At 38.6% G+C, this 16331-nt stretch overlaps 1 protein-coding gene and 2 long non-coding RNA genes across 4 annotated transcripts; 1 reads left to right on the top strand and 2 right to left on the bottom strand.

Moving 5' to 3' along the window:
• Positions 1–315: 315 nt before the first annotated feature.
• LOC311071487 (transmembrane emp24 domain-containing protein 6-like) lies at positions 316–2723 on the top strand. Of its 2 annotated transcripts, none has more exons than XM_084095885.1 (4): positions 316–599; positions 681–777; positions 1035–1210; positions 1404–2723. In XM_084095885.1, exons 1-4 carry the CDS (start codon positions 387–389, stop codon positions 1632–1634), a joined length of 717 nt encoding a protein of 238 aa, XP_083952011.1. In that variant the 5' UTR covers positions 316–386; the 3' UTR covers positions 1635–2723. The 2 variants fall into 2 exon arrangements, with proteins under 2 accessions (XP_083952011.1, XP_083952010.1); XM_084095884.1 differs by having other exon boundaries at positions 681–807.
• Positions 2724–9910: 7187 nt separating this feature from the next.
• Positions 9911–11551, bottom strand: LOC311071415. The gene is made up of 2 exons (XR_014603829.1): positions 11445–11551; positions 9911–11354 (listed from the first exon to the last, which is right to left on the bottom strand). It is a non-coding gene; the product is annotated as an uncharacterized lncRNA (long non-coding RNA).
• Positions 11552–12159: 608 nt separating this feature from the next.
• LOC311071402 lies at positions 12160–13875 on the bottom strand. The gene is made up of 3 exons (XR_014603825.1): positions 13852–13875; positions 13679–13738; positions 12160–12440 (listed from the first exon to the last, which is right to left on the bottom strand). It is a non-coding gene; the product is annotated as an uncharacterized lncRNA (long non-coding RNA).
• Between the last annotated feature and the right edge of the window lie 2456 nt (positions 13876–16331).

The raw sequence follows: 16331 nt of genomic DNA, 5'->3' as shown, positions 1-16331 counted from the left end.
TTGAGTAATAACAATAATCATTTATTATTATTGTATTGAAGTAATAATTATTGTATGTAAATGGTTGAGATTTTACATAGTTACAGCACAGTGAAATAAGTAATTAATTTTTAAATTAAATTAATTTTTAAATTAAAGTATAGTAGGTATTGGGAATCAAAATTGTTTTGTAAAATCATTTGTTTCTAGGCTCTTGAAGGCACTTCAGAGATGTTTTCCAGAGCACCTGTGGCCTAGCTGGGATTTTCCCACCTGTGAAGGGCTGAACAAATTTTAGAGCCACACGTCAGACTCAAAGTTAATCATCATCAGAAACTTCAGTGCACTGAAACTGAATAGGTCTCCGGTTTCATTTAGCTTATTGCCAGTCATATTTCAAATCTGAAATGTTACAGAATGGCATTTATCATCTTTGGCTTCTGTTATTGTTTGGGCTGAGTAACAGTGGAGAGTTGAAAGACCCTCATCCAGAGCTTTCAGATCAGGAGCTTTTCTGGGGAGCGGATCAGTATGACTTTGCCATCATGCTGCGTGCCGGAGACCTCCAGTGCTTCTGGCACTTTGCTCACTATGGAGAGCGCTTCTTCTTACACTTCATGGTAAGACGTTGTTCTGCATTTAAATATTAGTGTGCACTTGAATCCTTCGAATGTTACAGCTCAGTGTGTGTGTGTGTTCAGGTCCAGCTGGTGACTGGTGTGGCCATTGACAGACATCTTTCTGTGATTGTTAATGCGCCGAGCGGCTTAATAGTCGGCAAAGCTGACGATGCAAGTGGTAAGATTGGCTTCAGTGTTGAAGAGACTGGTGGGTCTCATCTTCAGACACAAAATAATTCACCCAGAAAATTATAATTCATATTGTTCCAAATGTGTATTGTTTTTTATTTTTTATCATAAAACATTATACTAAATTAATTAACATCAAAGTGCCATAATAAAACTCACACTTTCAAACTCCAAACATAAAAAATATAAAAGTTGAATAAATTAAACAATAAATGAATCAATAAATAATCATGTGTATCTGTACAGGTTTTTATCAGATGTGCTTCAGCAATTTCCACAATCGCTTTGGGAGCATGCAGGTTTTCCTGAACTTTGGTGTGTATTACGAGGGACAAGAGAAGATCGAGAAACAAAAGGAAGAAGAGAAGAAAAAGAAAGAAGAGGATATGAAACAGATAAACAGTACATTGTCTTTCATTGAGGTAATAAACAACTGCAGTCTCAACAAACATATTCATACTGTAAAATGATTTGCTTTTAATGAGTAAACTGTTTTTAAAAACAATGTGAAATATTCAACAGATTTTTATGTTTTTGAGAGAAATAAAGAGATGTATTTTATTTCACATATATATTTTCCACACCCAACTGAATAAAGCTTTGCACTGCATACAGGAGAGCAGCATCAGACTGCAGAAGTTTGTCTTCCACATGTGGCGTCACTACAACTACGAGCGAATGAGACGAGGAGCTGATTTCTACCTGCTTCAGTCCAACTCCACTTATGTGAACAGTTGGTCTGCTGTCCAGAGTCTCGTCATCATCACCGCTGGATTCCTGCAGCTCAACTTTCTCAAGAGGCTCTTCAACAGCAAACCAGCAGAGGGCGACAAACCCCGCTGTTAACTAACACTAAACCTGCGACTGTTCATCTCCAAACCAGCAGAGGGCGACAAACCCCGCTGTTAACAAACACTAAACCTGAAACTCTTTCAACTCCATTATAACTTGCTCTTGAGGAATTATTTCAGTAATACATGTGTGTTTCTTAAACATCAGAATTTTTGAATGAACAATTGGTTTGTTTCCCCCTCTTTTGTTATAACAAGGTCCAATTTGCTTATTTTTAAATTATTTTTATGCATATTGAATTATTTTTACCCTTGTCCCAGAAAGAGACTTTAGAATATTAAAGTATATAATATTTCCATCACACCGAACAATTACAAGAAGACAACAGTGTCAGTGAAGATGCTCGAGATGAAATATGAGACATCTGATGAGTGAAGAAAATAAAGAAAAGTCAAAGTAAATATCAGAATATGAATACACCATTTACAACTAAGCTGTGTGGTAAAGTATGAAAATATAATTTATTTGTGTGTTTTTAGGATGCATGACATATTAACAGGAATTAGCCTTTGGCAAGACCAAGGATTTGGCATTTATTACAAAAAAATTATAAAAATGAAATTTCCATGGCAGAATGCTATTAAACACAACAAAACATTTGAGATGTGATGGAAATGACACTATGGTGATGATTTTCATGACTCTCAGCAAAATGACATTATTGTTAATGTTGTATGAAAAGGAGATAAATGTCAGTAATTCTGTAGTCTTCTACAGAAACATTAGACTGTATTTGATGGTTTGTAACCCCAGTATATCTCCAGAAACTAGAGAAGTAGTGTATTCCAGTAACATGAAGCTCCTGTGAGGACGCTGAACATCTGCTGATGGAGCTGCTCTATTCTGAGAGGAACACAATCACCCTGATGATGCAAATATGAGTTTCACTGTCTGACACTTTATTCTCTGAAATGAGTCAGAAGAGTTGGATTAATGGAGAGATGAGGTTTGTTCATATTCATCAGTTTAGGGTGAGTGTAGTCTAAAACAATGACAAATTATGAAAAGTATACATAAATATACTATTGTCTATTGTACTGTATTAAACATTTCCCATCCTAAACATAAATGAATAATAAACAATCAACGATCATGTGAAATTCACTGGACCTTCCATAAATATTATTGTATCTTATGAGGTAATATTACGGCTCATACAGAAAAGTAAGACACACACAGACATAGCGTGACTGCTCTGTCAGACATAACACCGGAACATCCGGAAACACACGTAACAGTGTGCATTATGGGAAATGCAGTTAAATAAACAACTTTAATAAAATACACAACATGTCTTCCCCTCTTACACTCAGAAGTGAATACTACTGAAGCTGGTGTACTGTAACTCATCTGGTCAGTAACGTCAGTGACTTCGGGAAAATCTGTGAATGCATTGGCTCCACTAAGCAACTGATCAGTGTGTCCTCCAGGATAGATTTCCAGCAGTTTTTTCTTTATACGACACTGGACCCGTATGGGCCTCCACAGTAGCCAGAACCCATTCCAGACCACTGCCATAGTTCTGGGCCAGCACTGGTGAGCCTGTCTAAAAGGTTCTGTCTTTGGCTCGCAGGTTCTGTCACTGTACCTGATTCTCTTTTTGTCGTAGGACAGTTTCTTGCTTTTAGCTTCTAGCACAGCAAGAAGTTGTTGCATGAAGGCGTTGATGAAATGTGCCCTGCCCAAGCGAAGCTTTCAAAGCATGATTCATGGTCTGAACAAACCTTTCTGCTAACACATTTGTTGCAGGATGGGAAGGCGCTGACGTGATATGTTGAACCCCGTTTGCTAGTAGAAATGTGGCCATCTCATGAGATGTAAATTGGGGGCCATTGTCTGAGACAAAAGCCGCTTTCCGACCAAGTAGTTACAGGAACTTAGTTCTAGGAACTATCCACTTCTAAACAGTTCTATGAACTACTCTCCCCCAAACTCGGTTTTGCTGTTTGCGTTCGCACTGGCCAAGGGGCCATAGGAACTGGTAGGAGGGGTAAGGGAGTGACGCAAGCACGGCGACTTTTATTTTGACGGCGCGACGGACCTTTATTTTGGCGGCGCTGAGAACGCCAGAGCAAACAATGCTCGCATTCTCTGTGTTTATTAGTTAGCAATCTGTCTAACGGTACAGTTTAATATGTTATTAGATAGAACTGTTATAGAAAGTAGACAGTATATGAAAAAAGGTTATTAGCCTATGCCGTGTGGTTGATGTCCAGTGTTGCTAGCTGGGCAGATAAACATAATCATGTTTGACTTGGTCCCCTCAAAGTTGCGTTGGATTTTCTCTTCAGCATAAAGGTTTCGGGACCCATCTATCACTGTTTTCCATGTTTGTATAGTTAGTTTATGGAGTAAATATATAGGCTATAATCTGTGTGTTTACATTCTAGCTGTTTTAAAAATGGCGTGTGCTGGTGCTCCGTGTGCGTTCGGTCAATCAGCGTACACTAACGTCACGGGTAGTTCCTATAGTGCTGGTTTAGACCCTACTCTGAAGTAGGATCTAAATTAGTTCCTACAAATGGAGTTCCTAGAACTAAAATATTTAATATTGATGATCGTTTAGCATCGTGAACTTTCTCACAAAAATGTACTGAGAAAAACAAAGCTTGCGCACTCCAAACACAATGCTCAACGCTTCTCGCTCGATCTGAGCATAGTTTTCTTCAGCTTTACTCAGACTCCTGGAAACAAACGCGATTGGCCTTTCTAATACTTTTTTTAACTTAGTTTAGGCAGGATTCACATGAGTCTAGTGCTGCAGCTGTAGTGATTTACAACTCAATACTGAAAGAGAGTGTGTGTGTGTGTGTGTGTGATCTTTCAATCTGCTGTGTTTGCTGCAACATTCAATAAAGCTTCTCAACAAGTTCACTTTGTGTCTGACAACATCATTCAACTAACAGATGAAGATGCAGGTGCTTTTCAGAAGGTTGATGTAGCAGTAAATGTCAAATAAAGCTCTTGGGGTTTGAACATGGTCTCTGGAGACAGAGCTGCTCTATTCTGAGAGGATCACAATCACTCCACCCTGACAATGCAAATGGGGTTTTCAGTCTCACTCTTTGATTGGTTACATGATCTGGACTGGAACACTTTCACTTCTGCTTTAGTGAAGCAGTGCAGACAAACTGATCATTAAATTTTTTTTTATGAGATAATTAACTTATAAATTGGCATCATAAATCATATAAAAACATGATAACAAATCAAGAATGTAAAAGTTTCTGTCTCAAATGGAAAGCATCACGTCCAGACAGCAGAAGTGACTGAATGCAGTCTGTTCAGTTTGATTGACAGGATCATATATTACACCTAAAACATGATGATCATATTAAAACACTGACTCATTCTCTTCTTAAACACAAGAGTGATGTTGATTGTAATTATATAGTGTTATTAGTGTTTGAAAATACAATCATAAATCATCATTCAAACCTGAACTAAACACTAGGGTTGGATCTAGATCAGGATGATCAGTCCTTTACATGCAGTCTGTAAGCAGTGACATCATTACCGCATGGCACAAGCTGATTGGCTTCTGATGATCCTGCAGCCAATGAGATTCCTTGCTCAACATTTAAATAGTCTTGTTCAGTGTTTGCTGTAGGATAGTTCCTCTGAAATTCAACATCTTAAGATAATTGAACTGTGTTTTATCATTCCACACTAAACAATGTTTGATAGTCAGTAGCTTTTTAATTTACAGTCCTGTTCCCCATGTTCTTACTATGTACTTGAAATTGAAATAACTGGGTAATAACTAGTTACTAACCCTGAACCCATGTAGTTACCTTATATTACCCAGTACTTTTCTTAGTAGGGGAGAGCGGGGCACAGCCTAACACATTTTGGTTTTGGCCCAATTATTAAAAAAAAAATTAAGTTAGATGAATCTTTTTTTAACACAAGTAACATACACATCTACAAATGAACACTTAATATTTTTTTCTAGGACCTTCCATTTTCATAATGGCTACCGTAGTTAGTTTCCGTAAAAGTGAGGCGCTAGAGAGCACTATTCGTTTGAATGCAAAATACAATTTCACCACTAGATGGGAGAAATTCCTACACAGTGTACCTTAAAACTATAGGGCCCTATTTTAACGATCTGAAACGCAAGTGTCAAAGCGCAAAGCGCAAGTAACTTTGTGGGCGGGTCTTGGCGCTGTTGCTATTTTCCCGGCGGGATAAATGACTCTTGCGCCCGGCGCAAATCTAAAATGGGTTGGTCTGAAGAGCTTCATTACTCATAGGTGTGGTTTGGGCGTAACGTGAAATAAACCAATCAGAGCGTCATCTCACATTCCCTTTAAGAGCAGACGCGCTTGTTCTAAAGCGGATTCCTATCATAACGGCGGATTTGCCAGGCGCACGCCAGCAGCGGTTCACAGCCGAGGAGAGCAACGCTCTCGTCAGGGACGTTGGGGATGGAGAAACCCACCCAAATTAACTTCGGTTAAAAAGGCGTATGATAATTTGGGTAAATGTGTAAGCTAGATGTATGCTTTTATAATAAATTATCTATCTATCATCTATCTATCTATCTATCTATCTATCTATCTATCTATCTATCTATCTATCTATCTATCTATCTATCTATCTATCGTAATAATGTATGATTTGCAAAAATGAAAACTGCTGCTTCTGTGTAGATGAGAGAATCAAAGTGCGCATTGTGAACACGTTGATTATGGCCAAGCATGCACCCTTACAATAGCTTATGAATAACATGGGCAACGCGCCACTGACTTTAAACTATTTTTTCCTGGTTAGTGGCGCAATTGTTTTCTAAACCTGCAAAATAGCATGAAGGAACGTTTGCGCCGGAACACGCCTCCTTTTTTGCGCTGAACCGCCCAGGGAGCGCAAGTTCATTCCCTAGTTTAGCGACGTGCTTCTGTGGAGGGAAAAGCGCGCTTTGCGCGGGTGCAAAATAGGAATGATACATGCGTCGGTGTACAAAGTCAATTGCGCTGGGTGCAAGATAGGGCCCATAGACTTCAATGATCCCTGTGACCATAGTTGTCAGGGTACCCCAGAAAAACAGATGAATGTATTGACACGTTGAAGACCTTTCTCAAACAAAACATCTTTCCATATTTCATTTCTGGACACCGGGCTAAATGAGCAAGCACTGTTACTGCATTCATATCAAATACAGACATTAGAGAATACAGGAGAAGAACATTTCAGGAATCACACTGGGAACTTCTATAACAAAGTAAAATCTCATAAGCCTAGAGTAGTAATTCAACTCATGATATTTAGAAGGAAAAATATTGATTAATACCTTGATTATAATCACTCATTACATATACACTGAAGCTGCAGTTTATTCCAAAATCCACCCCTTCACTTCAATAATGATCTTAATGATCTTTTAATCTTTATTTAATTTATACAATTAAGTTTATATGCAGTAGAGGTCTACACAAAGCACCCGAGACCTGTCTATATTTTAAATGGTCAGCTGGGTCCGGATCGGATACCAATCTATTACTTCGGGTCCCGGGTCTGTTTAAAGGAACACGCCGACTTTTTGGGACTTTAGTTTATTCCCTGTATCCCCCAAAGTTAGTTAAGTCCATACATACCCTTCTCATCTCCGTGCGTGCCGTAACTCTGTCTGACGCACACACTGCTAGCCTAGCTTAGCACAAAGACTGGAGGTAAATGGCTCCAGCTAGCATACTGCTCCCAATAAGTGACAAAATAACGCCAACATTTCCCTATTCACATGTTGTGATTTGTATAGTCACAGCGTGTCCAAATAACAAGGTCACATGAGACACAGCCATCTTCTAACCGTATACATACTGGGAACTATATTCTCAGAAGGCGAAGCACTGCTACTTCTGCGGAGTGATTTACTCTCAGCGCCTGAGAAGCCCCGTGGTGAGGAGCAGAGAGAGCCTCAGAGTTGGAGTAAATCACTCCTCAGAAGTAGCAGTGCTTCGCCTTCTGAAAATATAGTTCCCAGTATGTATACATTTAATCCCAGTATATGTTCCCAGTATATGTCTTGTTTAATCTTAAAGTTTTGGTGGTCAGACTCAGCGCAGAAAGCACAGAGATGATAGCAAATAAATAATGCTAATGTCAGTGGACATGGCACTAAACGAGCAATCGCTATTATAGTTCAAAAGGGCAAACAGTCAAAGTTAACTCGGGTCGAAATGCAAATCTGCAAAGTTGCATTTGTCATCTGTCACCGTGACAGATACAACTTTCTTGTCAGAGAATTGTAATGCATCACAGTCAGTCAGGTGCAAGGAAGGGAGACGACGACTACTAAAATTAGGTAAGACAAAAAGTTTCATTTTTCACAACTTGTGTGGAATATGTGACAAATGGGTCCAGTCGGTTCTGTGTCTTCCCGCCGGGTTCGGGTCCAGCTTTCAAATAATAGATGGGTCCAGGTCGGGTCCGGGTAGTACATTTATGGCATTTCTCGGATCTACACGGGTCCGGTCCAGCTTTTGAAATAATAGACGGGTCCGGGTCGGTTCGGTGCAGCACATTACGGGTCTCTTCGGGTTCGGGCACGAATTTTTGGACCCGTGTAGACCTCTAATATGCAGTGTTATTTTTTAGATTTGATTACTTGATTAAATTTCTGTACCCGAACACTACAGTTAGACACCTGATCAACCCGAAAAGCATTGCTTATTTTATTTGTATCTTTGTTCTACTGTATTCATTTGTGCTCTTGTTTGTCGTTTGATTATTTGTTCTTGTTTTCTTTGTTTTTATTTGACAACTGACCACATGCACGTAACGTTCGTAAGAACATCCGCATAATATAAGCCAGCCGGAAAACTTTCGGTGAAATGTCACTTGTTGATGTGTCGGTATCTTCAATGTTCTGAGGAAGCTTTAACAGCATCAATAGTGTAATACTTAGTTTATAATCAGAATATAGTCACTTATATAGTCAGACCTAGCATTAATTTAGTTATTCAAACGAATAAAAAGCCTCAATTGTCCTATGATTTTCTGAACTTAGCACATACCGAACTGTACCGAGACTGTGACCCTAAAACCGTGATAAAACCAGAACCGTGAGTAATCTGAGCCATTACACCCCTACTGTACTCAACGATTACTGTAAGCACATCTAAAATACATTCCTCTTGTGAATTTCTGCTTTTTGTTTGCATTCGTGTTTGCTGGATTTCTCACGGTTGTTGAATGTTTCCTTCTTGTCTCGTGTCTATGTTTGTTTATGTGTGAGTGGGCGTTGTCCCGCTCACGTGTCTGTCAGCGCTCCAGCTGATAATCATCATCATCACAATCACTGTTCACAGCTGCGATTCATTTCCGTTCCCTATATATACTCACACCATTCTCTGTTCCAGTGTCGGATTGTTTGTTGAGGTCCTGTGATTTGCCGTGTCTGTGTTCCCGTGGAGTTGCCGTGTCTGTGTTCGCCTTGCCTTGTCTTCCTGCCGTTCGTGTTCTTCGTCATTGGGTTCACCACACTCCAGCACCGGGATTGGGATTCTTCACCATCACTGCACCAGCGCACCACAGACCATCAAGTCCCTGCACGAGCCTGAGTCGCCGCCCTCCCTGAACTGAACTGTTTTGTGTGACCATTTGAGCCTAATAAACGCTTTGAGTACCTGCTATTGCTTCCTGTTTTGTTCGACCATGACAGGATTTACAGGGTACAGGGGATGAAGAGGACTGAGATGAGGATGAGGATGATGAGACACAGGAGGACGAGGAGTTAACTTTGCAATGTTTTTTTTTCCTCTTCTCTTTGCCTTTTTTCCCTTTCTGTGTGAAGGTCATCTTCCGTGACCCTAACCCTAACCCTAACCCTAACCCTAACCCCAGACTGTGATACAGCATCATCAAATTTGGATTTGCAGGAGCTTCCATCATGTCTTCCTTTGCTGACAAGGCTGATAAGGAATACAAACCAAATCATATTCAGATTACATTTCATTTCTTCCACATTTACCAGCTTTGATGTCATTGTTAAATGTAAATATTCTGCTACCTTTGTTAACGAACACCACAAGATCTAACTTTAAAACAAGAACAGATAGGCCTCAGACTACAGTACACTGTACCCTTTTATGCCAGGATATGTTATAATGTAGACTCTGTACATTTTCCACAGTAAAGTTCATTAATATCACTTGTTTAACACTTGTATGAGATGAAGACTCCTATCATGCCAGTGGCTTGACATGTCAAAAGCTATTCTTAATGTGCAAGAGGTGAAAGTGCGATGACCATTTACTGTACAGTAGCAATTATGAGCAGACGCATTTATTCAAAGCAGATTAAAAATGAGGAACATCAAACACTTTCTCATAAGAGCCAACAGTATTTGTAGTACACATTACTAAGTATAACTTATAACGGGTTGTAAGGTATTGGTCAGACTGCGACGTAGGAAATCTCTCTCACTTTCAATGTCCTTCCATTTATCCTCAAGGAACTTCATTTTAGCTTTTAAAAAAGCATTTTCTTTCTTCATTTTTTGTAGGGAATCCTGCTGAGTTGGTGCTGTTGCTGATGCTCCTGGTGGAATATAGAAAAAACACTGTTGCACTTTAACACTCTATCTAAATAGCTATATTATATCTATATTAGTAAACTAGAACATTTACTAGCCAATGGCGATGCTATTGCCAAGGTGTGAGATAATGCATGATGTCTCAAGTCAAGATCACAGTAATACAGTAATGACTCAAGTATTACCAAATTGTTTATAAGGAATTACTAGGAAATTTATTTTTGTTTAATAACACAGAAAAAAAAAAAGGTAAAAATGAAAGATTGTGAAAGCTTTGATTAAGGAGATCCCATTAATGCAGTAACAATAAATATTAGGGGTGTGACGAGATCTCGCGATATTAAAACATGACATTAAAACGTGATATTTCTAGTTGAGGTGAAAAGCTGTCCCATCAAACCCCTAATATTTCATGATTAATATCGTGTTTAAATATGATGGTTTCATTATAAATATGGTGATTATCTCTATGATGGACACCCAACTTCAATTATATTAAACATCTGAATCTAGTCATGCCAACAAATGGAAACTCATTTTTAATTGCCTTTAACAAAATATGAACAAGCTTTTGACTCAAAATATCACATTTTCACCTGCATCGTGAAACACGGATGTTTAGGAAAGAGCAGCAGAATGGTTTTGTGGTTTAGGAATATCAGCACTAACTCTTATTTCATATCAAATAAATTACTCTCGATAAATGTATATTTTTAAAGTCTTTAGAAACTTTGAACTAAACATTGATATTGTGTAGTTTGTGATCCTCCATCAGCAGCTGCAGTTTCTCTCAGCTGTATCAGTGCAGTCACTGTGACGTCTGACTGACAGAGGTTTTTGTACGACTCTTTATCACTGTGTGAACACATTGCTACCACTGATACTGTGAAAACTCTGACAGTAATAATCTCCTGTATCTTCAGTCTGGACTCCACTGATGGTCAGAGTAAAATCACGTCCAGTACTTGCTGTTCCACTGCCACTGAATCTAGATGGAGTTCCAGTATAACGGCTGTTTATATATTTAATCAGGAGTTTAGGAGCTTCTCCAGGTTTCTGCTGATACCAGGCTAAGTAGTCGCTGTATATTCCTACATCTATATTACACTCTATTGTTGCTGTTTGACTCTGTTGGACAGTTTTAACTTCAGGTTGAGTCAGAGTCACTCCTCTGGATTCTGAAGAAGAGAAAAGAAAAACTATTAGTGTTTAAAACTATTATCATCATATACTTTTACAAAAACACCAAATCCAGAGTCAGTTTTTACCTTGAATAAACAGTGCAATGGTCCAGATGAAGATGTTGATTGTGTTCATTGCTGTAGTTTAGTCTTGTGTGATGATGAAGAGTGTGTTCTGTTCTGCTCTCAGTCATGAAGTGTTAAACTCACAGCACTATAAACACTCTCAGAGCACTGAAGCATGTGCTGACAATGCAAAGCGACTCTCTCTATTTAAATCATTATCCTGAAGACTGTAGATCAGTCACAAACACATTATCAAACAACTTCCTCATGTTGAGAAATGCTAAGCTATTATACACACATTTCTGAAGAGTCTATTGACAGAATCATACATATTATTGATTCAGTCATTATTAATATTTACATTGCACTTATTTATGACGAGGAATCTATTGATTTGAAGACATTCATAACCCTGTGCAAAACATTTTGATGGCACATGATAAAAATTATTCCACATAATTTCTTGGCTCATTTGGAAACATTTTATTGATTTATTGATAATTTTCCTCTGTGCTAGCATTCAATTCAGTTGCAATTCTGCAAGTTTGTTGAATAAAGTGTCTCTTTGTAGAACTCATGACTCTGTCCAGTTACTTGCTGACAACGAACCTGTGTGCTTTGTGTAGATAAAAGCCGGTGGCTTATAATGATTTCTTAGGGTGCAAGTCCTTAGATGGCGTAGTCGACAACCAAATATTATATTAAAAATTATTTCCTTAAATTAGTCTGACTCCTGTCTTGCTGGTAACCGTTCGGCCACACTTACATGTGTGATCTCAGACAAAATGTCATACCAATTTGACAAACACAAGAAATCAAGAAATTCCATGCACACAATTTCTTCGGATAGTGATTTAGCCTCTGATGTAATTTGACCATCTTTAGACACTTTTTCAAGCTTTTCCAAGGCATCCAGAGCTCCCCCAGCTGAAAGCGCAAGGCTTTAACAGAATCCAGTTTTGCCTCCCACCTGATGTCCCATCTCTTGACTGAAGAGGAGAAGATTGTATGCAATCTCTGAAGAGTGCCAAAGAAAGTTAAACATTCTCTGTTAGAAGATGCTGCATCACACAAAAGCAGATTAAGGCTGTGGCTACAACAAGGAATGAATAATGCCTCTGGGTTTTTGTCTAGAATCAAAGCTTGGACCCCTTTCTTAATCCCGCTCATATTGGAGCCATTGTCATAACTCTGTCCACGACAATTCCTTAACTCCAATCCTAAATTCTTCTCAATCACTTCAATCAGTTTCTCTGCTAGGCCCTGACCAGTTGTGTCCTTCACAGCAGTGAAACCAACAGATGATTCCTGCACACTTCATCTGTGTGGACATATCTTATTATAACAGAGGCCTGCTCCTGTTTTGAAGTGTCAGGAGTGCAGTCAAATTCAACAGCAAAATATTTGTTATGAGCATACAGATTTTGCTGACCATGCATGCAGATATACACAGATTTAGCAAAAACTTATTTTGAGTACACCACGACAGGTTAGATAATACTTTTTTGGAAGATGTTTGTCTTAGATGCTCAATTAAGCCAAGGAAATTGCCATTTTTAGCGTTCCCCAATTGTTCTTTCTTCCCTCTCAGGGCCAAGTTTCTTTAAGCTAAAAAAAGAATGCAGTCAATCACTCTTGTCAATGCGGGACTTTTCTGCTGCAATCACCTTTTGCAATTCACTGTCAATTGTTCTTCCTAACTGCATCTATATGATGGTTACTTGTTTCATGATGCTGTAGTGTTTTTGATAGACATTGCCAGTTGTTGTATCCCAACACAAGCCGTTTGTCACATGCTTTGGCTCCACCGAATAATTTACATGCAAAGCAATACACTTCATTTGATTTCATGGAATACAACAACCAGTCTCGCTCAATTCTCTCCCCATTTCATAATAAGCAATAACAATAAGCTTTAGAAAAGTGCCTGTTACTCTTCTCTGATCTAGGATATGGCCCATCAGGACATTTCAAAGGCCATTTCTCAGTCAGTTTTTGCCTAAAAGTGTCAATAATGTGATGGGGTGCAGGCCAGTCTGATGGGTGCTCTGAGGAAGGTCTTTCCTCTGTTACCTCCTCTGTTGCATCTCTGCATTCTCCTGTTATATCTATCTCCTATCCTCTTATGTCATTTTGAGGATGTGGCTCTCCATCTTTCCATGCGTTGGATTTTTACCAGACAAACCAATAACTGAGTCTACAACCCTAATCTGTAATGTTCTGTAATTCGTAATATCCTGCGTGGCTAGTCCTACCTGTTCTCTTGACCTGCTCTAGAGACATTTACTTTCTCTCTGTGCTCTTCATCTTCACCACTGAGAAAACAAAACTGATGTTTCACAAAATGCATACCTCTGCAATACCTTAATCTGCAATGATTATTGATATTGTCATTGATATAAGTCATAAAATCCTGGTCCATTCCTACCTGTTCTCTTCACCTGCTCTGAACTCATTTTCTATCATTTCTCTGCTGTCCTCTCCATCTTCATGGCTGAGTAAATGGACCAGAAAAAAACAACAAAAAAAACAACAAATAAGCAATCCCTAATTTGTAATGTTTCTTAATATTGTTTAAAGTGGTCATGACATGAGGAATCCAATTTTACTTGATGTTTTGATAAATAAGAGGTCATTGTGTAATGACAAGAGCCAAAATACATTTACATGTCTTTAGAAAGACAGATGCCTGCTTTTCACCCTTGGCCACACTCTCTCAATCATAAGCAGACTTTTTCAGTCAGAGACAGGGAGAAAATTATATTATTTTACAATATTATGAGTTTCTGGTGCACAAAAACTGTACTTGCATTATAAGTGTACCTCAGAGAACATATAAAAAAAGTATGACCCCTCTAAGTCAAAATACCTTGAGTGACAGTTCCTGTTCTCTTCACCGGCTCTTGACTCATTTGTTTTCTCTCTGTGCTCTTCTTCTTCATCGCTGAGTGAGGCTATGTCCACACTATCTCTTCGTTTGAAAACGTACTGTATATTTTTCTCTCCGTTTTGACCTTCCGTCCACACTGAGACAGCGTTTTTATTAATGAAAACTAAGCTTTTTTTGAAAACGCACTCCAAAGTGGATACATTTGCCATTTCACCGTTTTCTCGTTGTAGTGTGGACTGTGAAACCGGTGGTAGTTCAAAACGATGACGTAAATTTAGTCATGTGACGCATATTGTACCAATAGATATTCATGTTTATACCAGTATTGTGCCTGTTATGTGCTATTCACTTTCACACTGTTGCTAAACATATTCTACATTGCACACTCTTCATATCACTGCAAAGATAACAGAATGTACTCACATTTGCTGTCCTGCGGCAATACATGAGAGCAGTTTCAGCGTTTTAGACCAAACATATGATGACTGCGTGCGACCTGGACGCATCAGTGAATCATGAGATATTTTACTAAATAAAATTATCCTGTCAGAAGAATTGCGCGATAACTTCATTATTTATGTTTCCATCTGAATCATTTCACTGAGCTTTTGTGGGGTTTTACACATGCAAGTAAAGGTGAATTTAGCGTTTTCAGGTGTTTTTCAGAAGTTTCTCATCCACACTGAAACATCTGAAAACGCCTGAAAACACCAGTGTGGACGGAGAGCATTTATAAATGAAAACGCTGTTTTCAAATGTATCCGGATTAATGTAGACGTAGCCTGAACGGACCAGATATTTCACAATATTAATACCTTAAGTCTGAAATACTCTTATCTGCAATCTGATATATTTAGTAATAAAATCCTGTGTGGTCCATTCCTACCTGTTCTCTTGGCCTGCTTTGTTATTCTCTTTCACCTGCTCTTCATTGTCCTCTCCATCTTCATGGCTGAGTAAATGTACCATTATGTTACTGTTATACTACAATGTCAACTTTCAGTAGCCTATAAAACTACTTGCATATACAGTATATACACTATGAAATAGTGGTTAAAAACTACCAAACATATATATTTGTGATTAAAACATTAAAGTATTAAAAACTAAAAGATATGATAAATAAGGTCTTTAAGATATATCTTTTTTTTTATGAACAGCCATGTTCATGATTTTATTTGCTAATTAGTAAATTGCTGATGTAATTTTATATGCACCGTTATTTTCAAAAGAAACAAAAGAAAAACAAAAAAGAAAAACGTTTAATTGTTTCAAATGACTGGTTCTGGTTCAAAAGTCAATGCTTCTGGAATTATTAAAATACATCTGGATGAGGTAATTTACTCACACCACATCTAATAGTTTCTAACATCATGTTTGTATAGTAGCCTAAAAGAAGGCCACGTAAATAAAAAGTCTTATCGACAAAAGTCGAGGAGAAAGTTCATCCGTCAAATTAACCGACAGCAGCTGTAATGCCTGAGTGACAGGTGGAAGACTGGCTGGATCTGGTTGTTACCGAACCAAAGAGTGGCTCATGTATGACGTTAGAGTCTGGTTCCAGCAGGGCTTTGTCGATTCTTTTATGTTTTATTAATGTTATTGTGCCGCCAGCCCCTGCTTTACCCCATAGAAAGCCGTGCATCAATGCGCCCTTGACATTACGGTCTTGTCCGCATTACAGTTTAAAACTGTAACAGAGGACGAGGCGAAAAGCCCACTAACTAAGTTGTGCTTAGTGGTGAGAGGCTCAGTTAACATTTGTGACAGTCTCCTCAGTTTTTCTGGAATTGAAATCAAACGGCTTTTCACAAACATACCACAACATTTTGTTATTTATTGAGTGACGGGAATAATGAACTGGTAACTATGCCCTCACTGGCAACAACATTAAATGTTGATTAAATTCAAGACTTAAGGGCAGTACACACCGGGACAAATATCGGCGCGCGTTATTTGCCAGCGTTTTTCAAGTTCACACCCAAGCGATTTTCGCTGACGATGAGCCGAGTGAACAT

This window comes from Abramis brama (assembly GCF_963993115.1).
Source record: "Abramis brama genome assembly, chromosome: 20".
NCBI classification, from domain to species: Eukaryota; Metazoa; Chordata; class Actinopteri; order Cypriniformes; family Leuciscidae; genus Abramis; species Abramis brama.
The sequence above is the reverse complement of the archived record's forward strand: the minus strand, read 5'-3'. Positions and strand labels throughout refer to the sequence as shown.

Bases quoted from the DNA above. Each gene is read 5' to 3' on its own strand.
- LOC311071487 (XM_084095884.1), top strand. From the start codon at position 387: ATGTTACAGAATGGCATTTATCATCTTTGGCTTCTGTTATTGTTTGGG. The intron at 808-1,034 runs GTGGGTCTCATC...GTATCTGTACAG, and splicing joins CTTCAGTGTTGAAGAGACTG to GTTTTTATCAGATGTGCTTC. The intron at 1,211-1,403 runs GTAATAAACAAC...CACTGCATACAG, and splicing joins GTACATTGTCTTTCATTGAG to GAGAGCAGCATCAGACTGCA.